Source organism: Haliaeetus leucocephalus, unplaced genomic scaffold (genome assembly GCF_000737465.1).
Source record: "Haliaeetus leucocephalus isolate CR32 unplaced genomic scaffold, Haliaeetus_leucocephalus-4.0 Scaffold340, whole genome shotgun sequence".
Taxonomy (NCBI): Eukaryota; Metazoa; Chordata; class Aves; order Accipitriformes; family Accipitridae; genus Haliaeetus; species Haliaeetus leucocephalus.
Window position 1 is genome coordinate 370,837 of NW_010972776.1, and position 14,573 is coordinate 385,409.

Here is a 14,573-nt window from a genome sequence, read left to right on the forward strand (position 1 = left end):
TTTTTTTAAAATTTTTTTCCTTTTCCCTTCTCATTTTAAGGACAGCTGCTGGACTTGCTAGACGTGAATCAGTTCTACTCAAAATTTCTGAGGACACATGACCTGTGAGCTAGGTGCAAGTTACCCTAGAAGAACTGCCATGCAATGTGCATGAGAAATCAGCATTACGCAGGGTGGCAAGCACTTCCTACCACAACACCTACAAGCCGTGGCAATGGATGTGTGTTAGCATGTTAAAAAGTAATATCCCACAGTTAAAATGTAATTTTCCATAGGAAAAATGTTCCCTGTACCTAGGAGCAAATCTAGGAGTACGAAAGTGATCTAAGCAGATGCAAACAATTGTAGCCACAAACTATCAAAAAAGAAATCTCAAATTAAAAACAAAATTAAAAAAAATCTCAATTTCAAACAGTAGACAAGCCACCTATTGAAACAGGCTCTCAGAAAGAGTAAAACTCATGTTTAAAATATTACATACCACATTACTATCCAGCTAATAAAAAAACCCAAACAACAAAAAACCCCAGCCAAACTTTACAAACAGGATACAAACAGATCTCCTCTTGCAATAAGGGTATCGGATAAAAAGTTACGGAATACATCGCGGTATGTTTACAGGGACATTGTTCTTCTCCTCTGCCCAGTGCCTTCACTCCCACCAGCTCTTGTTTTGAGCCTGTTTTCAGATTTTCCAGATGTACTCTTTGCTTGTAGAAAGAGAACGTTCTTTTGCCTATACAGACTATGACACCCAGGAAGCAGGTGAGGAGAGAGGTCAAACTTCTTGCTGATCCATTTCTTGTTGTCTATTCACACCACTAAGCCAGTTACAGATGTTATGTGAGTTCAAGAAGTTTCTATCTCAGAGGCCTCTTCTATGAAGTTAGCAACAGGACTGAGGAGCAAGAGTGGAAACAGTTTATACTCTCCGTTCCCATCTTCCGAGAGGAGAGGTGGATCACCCATTCCCAGAGCATCCAGAGGCTCAGCCTGGCTTGCTGGAGCTGCTAGCGGCAAGCCAGTTCCACTACCTGAGGGAGGATGAAGAGCAGGTTTCTCATCCAGGGGGGGCAGCAGAAGGTCTTTTGGATCCTCTGTCTTCCCTGCAGCTTCACTTGAAGGTAGTTCTTCAAATAATGAGAGCAGAGGATTGGCCCTGTACTCTATCAGCTGCATATCTGAGGGAAAACAAACAGTTTAAACTCCAGGCTCCTGTGTCACGTTAGTGACAAGACAAGCAAAATCAGAGAGGCTGCTTCAAAACCTGGTTCACTAAAGAAAACCACACAGCTGAGCTCTGACGGACTACATCCACAGCTGCAAGAGGGGAGCTAAGGCTCCTGTGTCTGTTCAGATCAATATCTGAAGCACACTTCAAGCCCCTAATACATACAGCATGCAATGGCAGCATTGAAGTAGTAAAATGAGTAGCACTGCATTTGTGGGGGTTGTAGCCCATAGAGGGGATACTTCCACAAGGACATTTGCAGTTCTGCTCCCTATTGTGGCACTCTGTCATGTATAAGAAAAAGGAAATGGTTAACACCAACATGGGGCATAGGATGGGGCCTTTTGATTGAGGCACAGCTTCATCAAGATCAGTGAAACATTCCAGTCTTCACAAAAATGTTAAGCCCAGACCAAAGAAGGAGATAAACCACATTACAGGCTACAAAAATTCCATTTCAACACACAGTTTTGGAAGAGTTTGGAACTGTCACAGCTCTCAGTGTTCCTTCCTGCCCACCTTTGCTTCCGGCTGTTTCTCTCTCTCTTGCTCCCAGATCTTCAGTGCTCTCTGCCAAGTTTGCAATCTGAAGCAAAATGGGCAGAGAGTAAGACAGAATGCTCAACAACAACAAAATCCAAGCCTTCACTGACTGGCTAACAAAATTAAAGGTGAAAGGAGGAGGGAAGAGAAATGAAACACTTGACCAATGAGCCCACTGTTCCACATGAGGGCCAGCAAACAGGAGCTCTCAGAAGAAGGCATGGTGAAATACAGACAAACTTAACTTACTAAAGCCAAACAAGCTTCTGACTAGCAAATACTTATTTTACGTTCCAAAGCAGAAGCTTTATTATAGTCTATCTTATTGGAATAACACTGTTAAACATGATTTCATCAATACAATTAAAATTTGCAAGCCCTGCTTGAACACAGCTGCATTTTACCTTAGTTGTGGTCTAAGCTCTTATGACTGGGAAGTCCTAGTTTAAATATTATTTCAGGACTAAAAAATAAGTGACACTTGCAAGGTTTTTTTTAACATGAGTCAGTTTTAGGAACTGGACCAAGAGAAGTAAATTTGCACTGAACTTTTGTATGTCCTCTGAGGAAATTCCATACAGCTGCGTTCAGAATAAATACAGTATATTGCATTATATTTTTCATTTAGTACTTTTCGTTCAGACAGGCTGAAGGCACACAATGTCATCTGAACTATAACCCCAGACCTAGTTACTACCTGGCTAAAAGACATCATGGGAATCCCTGAGGCTAGGAGAAACAAGCCAAGAAGCTGTTCTCAGAAACTTACATCCCCAAAAGATAAGATTTTCTACCCTCCTCATTCTAAACAGAAGGTACAGAAGTAATAGATGGGGGGGGAAATCCTCAATACAGACATCTGATTCAACAGACACCAGTTTGTTTCCCTCTTCATTATGTTCTAAGGTGTATTCAGAAAGCAAAAACCATGTTATTCAAAGCAAAGTGACAGTTTAAATCAGCCCACTGAGTGTATTACTGCAGCTAGGAACGTAAGACTTGAAATTATCTTGAGAACCCTCTTAAATTCATATATACCAACAGCAATAACTGAAAACATTACGTCAGCGGGACTAGATAAACAGGCAGTTTCATCCTGTGCTATCAATCCAGTCCCTACCTTCAAACTGCATCAGTCAAAATTTAGCTCTCAACATCATATTAACCCTCCCCATCACAGAAGCAACTCTTACTCTTACATTTTCCATACCAGGGGAAGTTTCCATCAAGCTCATGTCAAGGGCTGGCAGCTCAGAATTAAGCGTCTGAAAATAAAAACAGACAGTATGTGGTATAATACAGTTCTTAAACAAAACTTCAGAGAACTCCTGAAAGGACAGCAGAATCCAGGACACCGCTCCATCCACTGAAGCACAGGGAAGGTGGCTCCTCCACAGGCCTACAGCAATATACTTTCGACCTGTGGCAGTAAACTGAGGTCACATGAGAAGAAAAGGACACCATATTTCCTAGTGATTCCAGGTATATGGCTGAGTTTCATTCCATATCATAACGCATAATCAAACACATGGTCAGGATGTAATGTTATGTGACAAAGGCTTGAGGGGGAGAAGAGGGTCCAAGTTCCCCCCCCCCCCCCCTTGAGTTATGTACAATGGAAATACAGTATGAACTGAAAAAGGCTCTCAATGTTACAGTGTACATTGTTAGACTCATAGAAAGACTATGTATCATTCTATCCCTAACTATTTGTTTTTCAGGATTTTCCACCCTCTTGCCCATTACAACACAGAATAAAACAGTAAAATTTTATGATGCAACCTAGTAAGTATTTTTCAGAAATCAGAAAAAGTGAAAAGACACTCACATCGCTGAAAGCTTCAGAACCAAAGTTATACTGCTTCCCAGATAACATTGCTTGAAGCTCTTCAAGGCTGGCATCAATGCAATTAAGAAAATCCTGAATTTCTTCCCTAAAAAGACAAAATGATATAGTACTGTAAGAAACAGTTAGCAGCTAGGACCTTCTTTTGCACCACAAGGCAGGAAAAACTCTCAGAAATGATCTGCTAACCTCTCAGTTATTACAGCTGTGGGGCAAGATGAGAGCCAGACTAGGTTGCTCACAATCCAGAATAGCTTATTGCCAAATGAATGAAACTGCATTCCTGTACCACTTTTCATGGTCCAACTCTTTGAAGGACAGGTACAAAGACGACCATCTGAACAGCAAGTATAATAATAGCTATCACATCAAAAAGCAGTTCCTCCTTCCATACCTACTTCTTCCTTCATTTTAATATCTTTCAAATGTTCTCAGATCCCATCCTATATACCAACATCTGTTTAAACTAAGGTCTGATGGCTTCACCTGGGGACAATAAATGATAAGCAAAGGGCTGAACATAATCTGGATCTGAAGAAACACTACCTGTTTTGAACCATCAGATTGTTGCCAACTTGTACACGTTTCCAAGGACAGTGGGCAGGACTCAAAGGACAGTGACTGAAGTGGAAAGGAAGCTGCATGCATGGTGCCAGTGCTGAACTTCTCGCTGTGCTGCAAGCTACCTCCTATGGTGGAACTCCCAGCTACAAGGAACAGAGAGTTCCAAGACATTGCCCCACATTTTGCAGTCCCACCAAGGCACTCTGCTCTGTGAGACCCCACTTGCAGTACTGCGTTCAGCTCTGGGGCCGTAAGAAGGACATGGATGTCGCTCTGAGCAACCTGGTCTGGTGGAAGGTGTCCCTGCCTATGGCAGGGAGTTGGAACTAGATGATCCCCAAGGTCCCTTTCAACCCAAACTATTCTGTGATTCAGTGATATTACAGGGCCTTCAGTTTACACCGAGTGCTGTGACACATCATCTCAGTACTTCCTACCTGAAGTTAAGCACAGCAGAAAAGCTGTGAGGAGAAAGAACTAAAAAGTTTGTTCCTTGATCCAGCCCACCCTGCAGCCACACAAGTGACGGCACTGATAAAGCTTGGGGGCCAGTGCAGAGCTGGGAACTGCTTAAGCAGCAGTGCTGCTGAGTGTGAAACCACAGCCTGCATGGTTTTGCTCCCAGGGGCGAGTCTGACCTGACAATGTGCAAGGGAAATGAACCTTTGCGAAAGTGAGGGGCAAAGAAAGGAAGCAACAGCGAAACAACATCAGACTACCACTGATACAAATCCATATCCAGTCCTCAGAAACAAATCAACAAGTGGTGCTCTCCTGAAATCACTACCCTTGACCTGCTGTTTGGCAGTACTTGGCAGTGCCAGTAGTTGGCAATACAAGGGCTGATGTGACAGACCGACCTCACCAGTCCTCAGAGTTATGCACCAGAAGTCAGGCACACTCATTATCAGAGATGTGACAGATGAACTTGCCCTGCTTTTAGTGCATGATGCTAACACTTGTCTTTTTCAAGACCTACTAAGGGGCAGAAAATTCAGTTCATCAATGACATTTAAAAAGCTAAACACATCCTCTGAAACTTTGACAAGATCCCACAAGATACCTGTCCAGTAAAGGATCGTTTTGGTTTCCAGAGTTGTTCTCATTCAAGATGGAGTCAATCACTGACACAGGGTCTTCTGGAGCATTAGGTTGTGCAGTATGGAGTTCCACAGCAACATTTCCTATTTCACTGGATTTGCTGACATCATTTATATGAACTGGTGGGATAGTTTCTGCACAATTTAACTCATTTGGCTGCGATACTTGACAAATAGGTAAGCCAGGATCCAGAGCTGCCTGTGTCTCTCTAAAACATGACCCAAAGAGAAACAACACACAGAAGAATTCATCAACTGTATTACTACTCATTTCAAGTTTAGTACCTCAAATCTTAACACCAAATAAGGTCAGGGTAGTCAAGGGTTCAAAAAACCAACTGGTCTTTAGAAAAAGAAAAGAAGTGCCTTCCCAAAGGCAGATGAAGAATCTCTTATTACAGCTTATACAGATAGCATTTATCAGAGCAAACCACCCCATTTTGCCAGGCCCAAAGCGGCAAAATAGTATATGGAAACTAGGCAGGAGGGAACCTCTTAACATTGTGTCTCTGGAAAGAAAAGATTCCAAATTGGTCCCTATGTCGCTGTGGATGTTAACAGCTAAATGGTTTTTCACAAGAATCTGATGCCACACAAAAGAATGTCTTCCCTTCAGTTATGCTTAGCATAATATTAGCAAGAGTAGTAGTGAAACTGGAGATAAAACTATACATCTTGGTTTGTTTATTAGTAACCTATATACATTTTGGATTGATTATTAGTAACCTATATATGCATTCAGGTCCCTATTCAGTAAAAACATTAAGTATGTGCTTATTTGTTGAATAGATAGAAAAGCCTCAGCAAATTAAACTTCAAGTGCCAATCAGCTTGATAGGCCTTCAAGCACTCCTGAAGAGACATGAGCTCTTAAAAAGCTTTGCTGACCATGACCAATGCTACACACTGTAAAAAAGACAGCCTACAAACAGGCCTGTCATGCACAAATAGAGTAAAAATTCAGAGAGGCTGTTTCCCAGAATTCACATGGATCACTTATACTAGTGTACCTACCTAGTTAACAACCTAAGCATAAATACTGCCACATCCTTTAAAAGTACCTGGCTCTGCCACTTGTGTGTGCTACAGCAAGGAGACCATCAGTGGCATTTTCCAGGGTATCAGTGATATCTCGAATGATGAGACCTGTACCATTTCCATCCTCATCATCTGCATCATGTTCAGAAAAAGCCACCTGCAGGATACAGCAAATAGAATGAGTAAATCAAAAGGTCTGACTTTTTTTGATGTTGAAGCTCCATTCTTCTTGCAACTTCTCCTTCCTGTTCAGACTTCATCTTTGACTAGTTGTACTGATTTGCATGATTTTACAGACAGAGCAATGCTTTAAAGCTGCCCATTTCAAAATGGAGTCCATCTGATTACAAGATTAGGGTATGAATAGTAAGAAGGAAGACTTCGAGATCACTGTGTATCATCCTGTCCAACCCACTGTCTCTTTCCCTGGGAAGACTTACTGCTTGGCCACTCTCCACAGGTATGCGAACATACTGACGACTGTATTTGGAAGGTGAAGCACCTGCAGCATCCGTTAGAGACCTGAGACAAAATACAGCTTTAGTATATGGTTCCGCAGTAAAAAGCTGTAGCAATGCCAAATACATGGAGTAATGGTAAGAACAATCATTCTTCCACTTCTAAGAAAACTGGCTTTTGGAAATGTTTTTTAGCAAGTGTATTGCAGACAGGTTGCATTCTAAGCATGCTTTTTGTTTTGAGCAAGTCAGTCACACTTGCACATTTTGAAAAAGTTACCATTTCTGCTAACTATGCCATTCGAAATTTAAAATGTATAGTATATTCTCTTCCCACCCATTTTTTTAGTGATAAAGAACAGGAAATCTTTATTTCATGCTTTGTTCAGCTTCCATCAGCTTTCTCAAGTTTCAATATAAGAGTGATAAAAATATTTTTCATACACTTTAAGTATCTTGCTTCTAGAAGCTGATTTATCCCTATAATTCATATCTGACACAGATTTGTGACCTATCCAGTAATTACCTTTTTCTTTTGACCCCAACAATGTAATTTCCTCGCATCAAACTTAGTATAAATTGAAGAATCTAAAAAGGAAAAGCAAAAAACCAAAAACAAGTGGTCAGCATAGCAGTCCTAACATTAAATTATTCAGATTTTACTAGAAAATTATGTAGTTATGTGATTGAAATTAATAAGTAAATTAAAAATCCATTTGTGTTCATGTCTTAAAACACAAAATGATAGTTACCAATGGCATTGAAAAATTATCCCACTTGGACAGTTGTGTTTTTGTTTTGTTTTGTTTTTTTTTTTTAAAATGTAACGTAACACCACAAGTCTCTAGAGGATTCCAGACCAGAAACAGCTGAGGGATAAACCAGAGAAAATTTGTGCCATTGCAGAAGCTTCTATAGTTTCTGGGTTCCAAGTTGACTTCTTGAGTGGTCTAAGTCTGTCTTGGTCCAAGATCTTTCACAGACTCCATTCCATGTGCCTGCAATCTCTTGTTTTAGGCTCCTGTTACCATGCACTGCCTCCAGCCCCATGTTTACCCCAGGTCAGCTGGATTTACTGACTTCTCTCCAAATAAGGTTCACTGAGATTTCAAACACACTGAAATCCCTTTTACTATGACTTTTCCTTAGTATTTTGCTTGTGGTTCTTTGCTGTGCTACTTCTGGGACGCTCAGGAACTGTGAACATTTTCTTTATGCTGTATTAATATAGCCTGTTCAGCTCTGTGTCATTTGTCATTCTACATAAGCAAAGAATGCCATCAAGTATCACAGAGGCAGGAATAAGGATGGTAGCACTGAAGATGCTGCAATGGTACCTTAGACAGCAGCTTCTGTTGTTGACTGTGCTTCTGCCTTAGAACTGCCACTTCTTTCCACAGGGCCTTATTTTCTCTGCAATGCAGAATAAATCAGAAGACAGAGGATGAACAGAGTTTACTTTATATGCTTTAGTGTTACAGCTTTCAAACTTTCACAGTACCTTGCAGGACCAATGGCAACACTCCTTCCGTGGATAGCTAACAATCAGTTAATCCGATCCACTAGTATAAACTCTGGGTTAAATTAACTCCGTTTTCCATCAGGCAGGACCAAACACTCGCTAATAAGGATATTCTCATCCTCTGCTGCTCCACCAATAATCTTGGTCTGAGGTATTCCTTTGTGTTTAGAAAAGGAAACGCTTTGATGGCCCTAAAAAACTACTACAGATGATGGCAACCAAAATGAAATCTCAAGATAGTCAACAAACTCCCAGTCTTAATCTCTGGTCTGCAACTGAATTATAAAAACAAACAAGATTCAGAATGTTGTGTGGGGTGGAATGGGGCTTCTTAGAAAAAAATATAGCTTCACCTGTTTCCAGTTCAAATGAAACCCACATTTAGAGTCAAGCTCCATTAGATATAAGCAACATTCAGCGTATAAGTGCCTCTGAAACAGACGGAGTCTACCTCTTCATGTTAGCCAGTCTGACATCCATGTTATTCTGCTGCTCTCTCATTTCCTGGACTTCAGAGAGTACTTTGTGCAAATCCTCTGTACAGACCTTGAGATCCTCAGTTCTTACTGCAGATACCTAAAATAGGACCAGGTTACACATGCTTTATTATGAACAGTACCTTGCATACTCCTTCCTACAGGAACAGTGTAGTTAGTCTGTGGAAGAACAGGTACAAACTCCATTAAAAGATTAGATAACACTATAATTCTTATGTATCACAAAATATCACGGTTGCAACAGATGACAGTCCTTAGGACAGCCTACACTGTATGAAAAAAAACAAGTTGTCAATGAAAACACAAGATTAGTACTTTGTACGTGTAGACAGTAGATTCACCATTGCAATTCATGATAAAAACCTACCACTGATTGAAAACAGCCTTCCCTAGGGGGTTCTCTCTGACAGGTCTGGTGACAGCTTGCCCTCTAGTGTCAAAGAGTAAGACACCAACCAAAACCAAAACACAGAAGTGATAGTGGAGTAAAAACAAGATGATGGCATTCCTTTTAGGTGTGGGTAAATCCGCGAGCAGAGGAGTAACAAATTTCCATTAAGTTATGGGGGGGGGAGGGGGGAGGTGTCTAATTAGATGCATCCTACTCTACTTGCAAATTTGTCCCACACCACCTAAATTGCAGACTCCCATATCGGTGTTCCCTCTATTACCTTTCTGCTCAGTGACATTCCAAAATTATAGAGACTTGTCTCCAGAGAGTCAGAGTCCAGACTGCTCTTCTTCCCACAGCAGAGTCCATGAATGCCACCTCTTCAAATGATGGCAGAAGAGTCATCAGAAAGCAAAAAGCTCACTCTCTCCTCCCCACAGTTCCATATTCAAAATTTTCAAATGCCTTCAGCAACTCTCTCTGCAGTGGTGGCATTGATGGCTAACATACAATTCAGGATTTTGAAAAAGATAGGTCTGGTGCATCACACGTCTGAATGACATGTCCTGGTTTTGTGGCTGTAATTTTAAAAATCATTTAGCCAAATACTGACCATAACTGAACCAAATGGAGTTGCACCAGATAACCACCAGATGTCCCTTCCAACCTACAGCATGCTACAATTTTTCTTAGTATTCCACTAAATTGCAAAGGGGAGGTGAAAGCACCTGGGACTGGCCTGCTGAAGTGCTAGACAACTTCCATGCAGGTTGGCTCACAGACCCCTTTTCTTCAAAGGAGAATGGGATGGTCAGAAATGGACCTATGTTGTTATAAAATAGCATGCCATCACTTCATGATGAAACAGAACATAATTGTTATGCAATCACTCCACAGAAATAACTACTTTCTTAACATAACCCAGTGTTACAAAGGATGGACTGAACAGCCTGACAGTTCTCCTCTCTGTCTACATTTTTAGATGCTTTGCTATTCATTGCAGATAATACTTTATGCTGAGGTACATGAGCCGTATCCCAAATGAAATTCACAGCCATCTGCTTTCTCTTCAGCATACCACCTCTCCATGGGGAAGACACACAAAAGATGCAGACAGCAGATGGAATTTTCAAATGCAGTCAGCCTCCCTCTAAAAAAAGGGCCAAACTAAAACATTCTGCCCAAGTGCAAGGAATTGCTCTCTTCGGAGTCTCTAACTAATCAATAAGGGTGTTGAGACTGAAGCACACCAGCAGAACTAACATTAAAAGGGAGTAAATGAAGGAAGTCCTGCATTCAAACTTGCATTCCTGTTAGAGGCTTGAAATCCAGTTTACAGCAAGTACTAAAATATGACTCCATTCCAAACAGTAAAAGAGCAGGAAAAACTAATGGATGTTTTGCAAAAAATCACTGACGTTTCCTGTGCAACAAAGAGTATGTTTCACCAGCCTATTCAATAGTTTCATACGAACGTCCTTGGCACCAACTAGAGCTTTTGTCTTTCCATCTAGAATACTCCACCCAGTGCAACACTCCTGGGATACATGGAGCCATGCATAATGTCATCAGCTGACTGCCCCAACACACCAGCAAGCAAGGTGTGCAAGCCAAGACAAGTTAGCGATTACAGCATCTGGGAAGAGCACAGCCCTGAGTCAGAGAAGCAGCTGTACAACTATATTTAATCAATTGTGATTCTGAGCAGAGACAGCTCAGTGAAGAATCAATCAAAACACAATTGTGACTCTCAAGCCTACCCTGTGCTTTTATTAACTTGGGCAATGTAGCTACCACATTATGACATTCTAAAGAAAAGGTTCTGCAGTTCAAACGTCAACATGATGTATCACGATACTCTCTTTCTCTGGCAGCCAGGATATTATGGGCTGTAATGTGCCAATAGAGGATAAATATCTGTGCAGAAACAGGTCAGACAAGGCCTGAACGTACAAAAGAAAACTGGAAAGCACTAATAAAGATGTAGCTTAGTGGCAACATAGTTTTGGGGAACGATGTAATTTACAGAAACTCGCCCAAATGAACGGATTACTGATGCCCTTGCTAATTTTCAGTGAGCACCAACTGGGAATGTATTTTCTTTTGCTCTTTCCCTTTGTGACTCTTTCCAATGCTGCTAGGCTGGCAGAATTGAAGACCATGCTAAGCTGTAATCAGGTATATGAACGCTCTGTGGAAAAAGGGCTCTACTTTGACAGCTATGAAGAATGTGGCCCTACTCCAGTGCATTACTAAACAACAGCAGGGTGTGTTTTGCCTAAGAGCTGGCATGAGGAGGCCAAGCCAAGCACTAGCCTGCCATTCAGGAGGGAGTTACAAAAGCTTGCATCATGATGCACAATCTTGGTTCCCATGGAATTTGTTGGCTGTAAAGTGTTTGAAACCCCTGGACATGCTCTTGATAAGCTACTTTTCATAACAAAAAAAGCAAAGTAAATACATGCTTAGACTATACCTTGCGCTTGATGTTTTCCAGTAAATGTGCCTTCCCTTGCTTGAAGAAAGGGTGCTGGAACTCAATGACTGAGCTTTTCTCTGCTGTAATCATACCATTCTCCAGAGCAATCACCTTCCTGAAACCATCTGTGGAGAGGTATTAACAAAGTCATTTCTTTCAGTGCAAAGCTGACTGTTACAACACATAGCTAAAGAAAACCCCAAGGCTACTGAAATGCCTACAGCACTACAGTTACTGGGAGCAGAAACTATGAAAAACAGCCAAAGCAGCTTTTCTTTGGTGGTCAATGATTTGACTGCTGCGATCTTCACAGCTAGAGAACACGTCCACAATACCATCACATGACCTTGCAGGCTGTACAACCAGCATGCATGGCAGATGCCAGCTACTGTCCACAAGCAAGACAGTGATGTCCAAATAATCACAAAAGTTAAACAGAAATGAGATTTATTAGGACATCTTGAATAAAATCTTGCCCCGGCAGAAGCAGCAGAACGGTGCACCTTCCCTTTCATGCCTATAATCCCAGACAAACACATATCAAAACAAATGCTGTCTTGTACCACCAGGGTCTACAGAATAAAGTAAGGAAGAGAAATTAGTTCTCAGCCTATGCAAGCACATGCACGCAGAGTACTTTCTCCATACCAGACTGCCTGTGTGAAATAAGACATTGCCAGCTCTATTTCCATCTGCCTCAAGTACCGCAGGGTAGATGTGAAATACAGTTGACAGACCAATCCATGTCTCACCTTGGCCAAGTTTTTAACATAGTTAATGTATTCCAGTTTCATTGTGCCCCAACAGCGCTATCATTAGAAAACTTTACTCGAAGCTAGCATAGGTCCAGCAGGAAAAGGAAGCTGCTATCACATTGCACGTCTTCATAGGAATATTTGCATTTTAGCATTTACCCTTGCTACAAGGTAATTGACAATTGTTTACTTGCATTATCCTTTGACACGCAAGTGATGGGAGTCCCAACCAACACTTGACACGAACAGCAGCATCCACCCTGTGTCAAGAGGCTAAATGTACGCTTTCTCTCTCATGTCTGACAAAATCTAAATAGGCATAGGCTAGAGAGACCAGGCAAACCTATTGGACAAGGACAGAGAGTTCCTTCCTCTTACTCTGAATGGAAATTCTAAATAAGGCAGCCATCTTCTATGCAGTTTGTACCCTCCCTCAGCCCATAAGCTGTCTGCTGCAAAACAACTATTTCTGCTGTGCGTTGCAGCCCTGCACGTTGTACCATACCTTTGAATTACAACTTCATTCCAGCTTCTTTCCCTGTACAAGTTGTACATGTGTTATATAATGGATGCTACATGATGCTCACAAGTCGAGCACAGGAAACATAATGAGAAACTTAGTCCAGCTCGATCCATCAGTGTGACTAATCTTGTTTCAACAAAGCAATGCAGGCAACAGCATAATCTAGGCAATTTTTTTCATATACTAGCTGCATGGGTGTAGGTACAGCCTTTGTTCCTCTAGGTATACATAAATTTGCTGTTACCATTACCATTAACACTACCACTGGAGCCCAGTGAACTCTACCCAAGCTTTAGGTACCAGCACATGAAACAATATTTTTACGGTTGTTGATCAAAAGGTCTCAGAGTTGAAACAGAAAATAAAGACTAAGCCAAACTCTCCTGTTATCTTTTCCTTTTGCAAAGCAAACTCAAGACCAGAATTCAGGTTTTCACGGATGAAAGACCTGCCAAGTCAATTGGTTTGTTTAAAGACATTCAAATCGATACCAAGCAGCAATGAAATTGGCAGAAAGGATATATGAGAACAGCTGATGCTTACACATGTTAAGCTGTCGTATGAAGCTAGAGATATTGTTGTGTTTGAAGTACTTGGGGAGTAGCTCCTTGGCAAACCTCTGCTCATCCAGAATGCAGAAGTTCTCGCCATTCTAGGAAATAAGCAGAAGCAACAGTTAGAGAACAAGCACAATTTTTCTAAGGTGTTGCTCGTAAGCCAAGACCATAAATCAACAGAGACAGTTCCTACAACAGGGAAGGGCAAAACACTTAGTAGAGGGAATTGCCTGTGTGAGCACTTCTGAGTACTTGGTACTGTAGCAAAAAATTTGAGTCCAAAAAGACAGTTACATGGAATACTTCTATTGAACGGGAGATTTTTTTTAAAGCCCTGAAGTTTTGACCTTAACCCAAAGAAAAATTTTTCTAAAAACCCGTGTATCTGCTGCTCTCTTCGTCCACAAGACACGTAAATATTGCTCAAGTGCAATGTAATTCATGTCACTAGAGGGCTTCTATCTCCCTTGATCGGAGCTGCCCAGTTCCTGACGAGATTCTTCCATTGTATATACTATGTCACCACTAAAAATAACCAAGTAATGTTGCAGAGTTACTAAAAGTTCAGGCGACACAACCCAGCGGTAAAAAAGGGTAACTGTGACACAAGCAGTTTCGGATTTAGCATAGTCTCAGGTTCAAACTTCCCGAAAGCAGGCAGGTCTTGGTATCGTTTTTATGAACAAAAATACTATGTTTCTTTCCATCTTTTCCTTTGTAAAGGCCAAACCCCTGAAAAAAAGGGGAGAAAATCTAAAAACGCTCTAAAAACGATGGGGGACAACACTGAGCACTGCGCTTGTGTCCGAGGCCTCACTGGCCAGCAGTGTTTGCGGTGTCCTGTGCCAGCGAGGCCTGTCCTCCCGATCTCGGGAAGGAAAAAACGACAAGGACGGTACTTCTGGAAGTGCCTTTTCCACCGCTTTGCGCTCACTGCGCCCACCGTCAGGCTGCGATGCTCGGCTCCGCCGGGCCAGCTCACGCCAGAGCGTCGTGCGTGGCCACCGGGCAGGCAGCGGGGGCACCGGGACACCCCCCCCCTCCGCCGCAGAGTCTCTTCTACGCGTCC

The 14,573-nt window shown here is 41.8% G+C and overlaps 1 protein-coding gene across 1 annotated transcript; it reads right to left on the bottom strand.

The window, feature by feature from the left end:
• LOC104834778 (heat shock factor protein 3-like) lies at positions 1-13,594 on the bottom strand. Its single transcript, XM_010572354.1, has 12 exons — positions 13,491-13,594; positions 11,667-11,794; positions 8,754-8,878; positions 8,118-8,193; positions 7,307-7,368; positions 6,763-6,844; positions 6,346-6,479; positions 5,248-5,493; positions 3,603-3,708; positions 2,974-3,039; positions 1,751-1,817; positions 1-1,181 (listed from the first exon to the last, which is right to left on the bottom strand). Exons 1-12 carry the CDS (start codon positions 13,492-13,494, stop codon positions 850-852), a joined length of 1,428 nt encoding a protein of 475 aa, XP_010570656.1. The 5' UTR covers positions 13,495-13,594; the 3' UTR covers positions 1-849.
• Between the last annotated feature and the right edge of the window lie 979 nt (positions 13,595-14,573).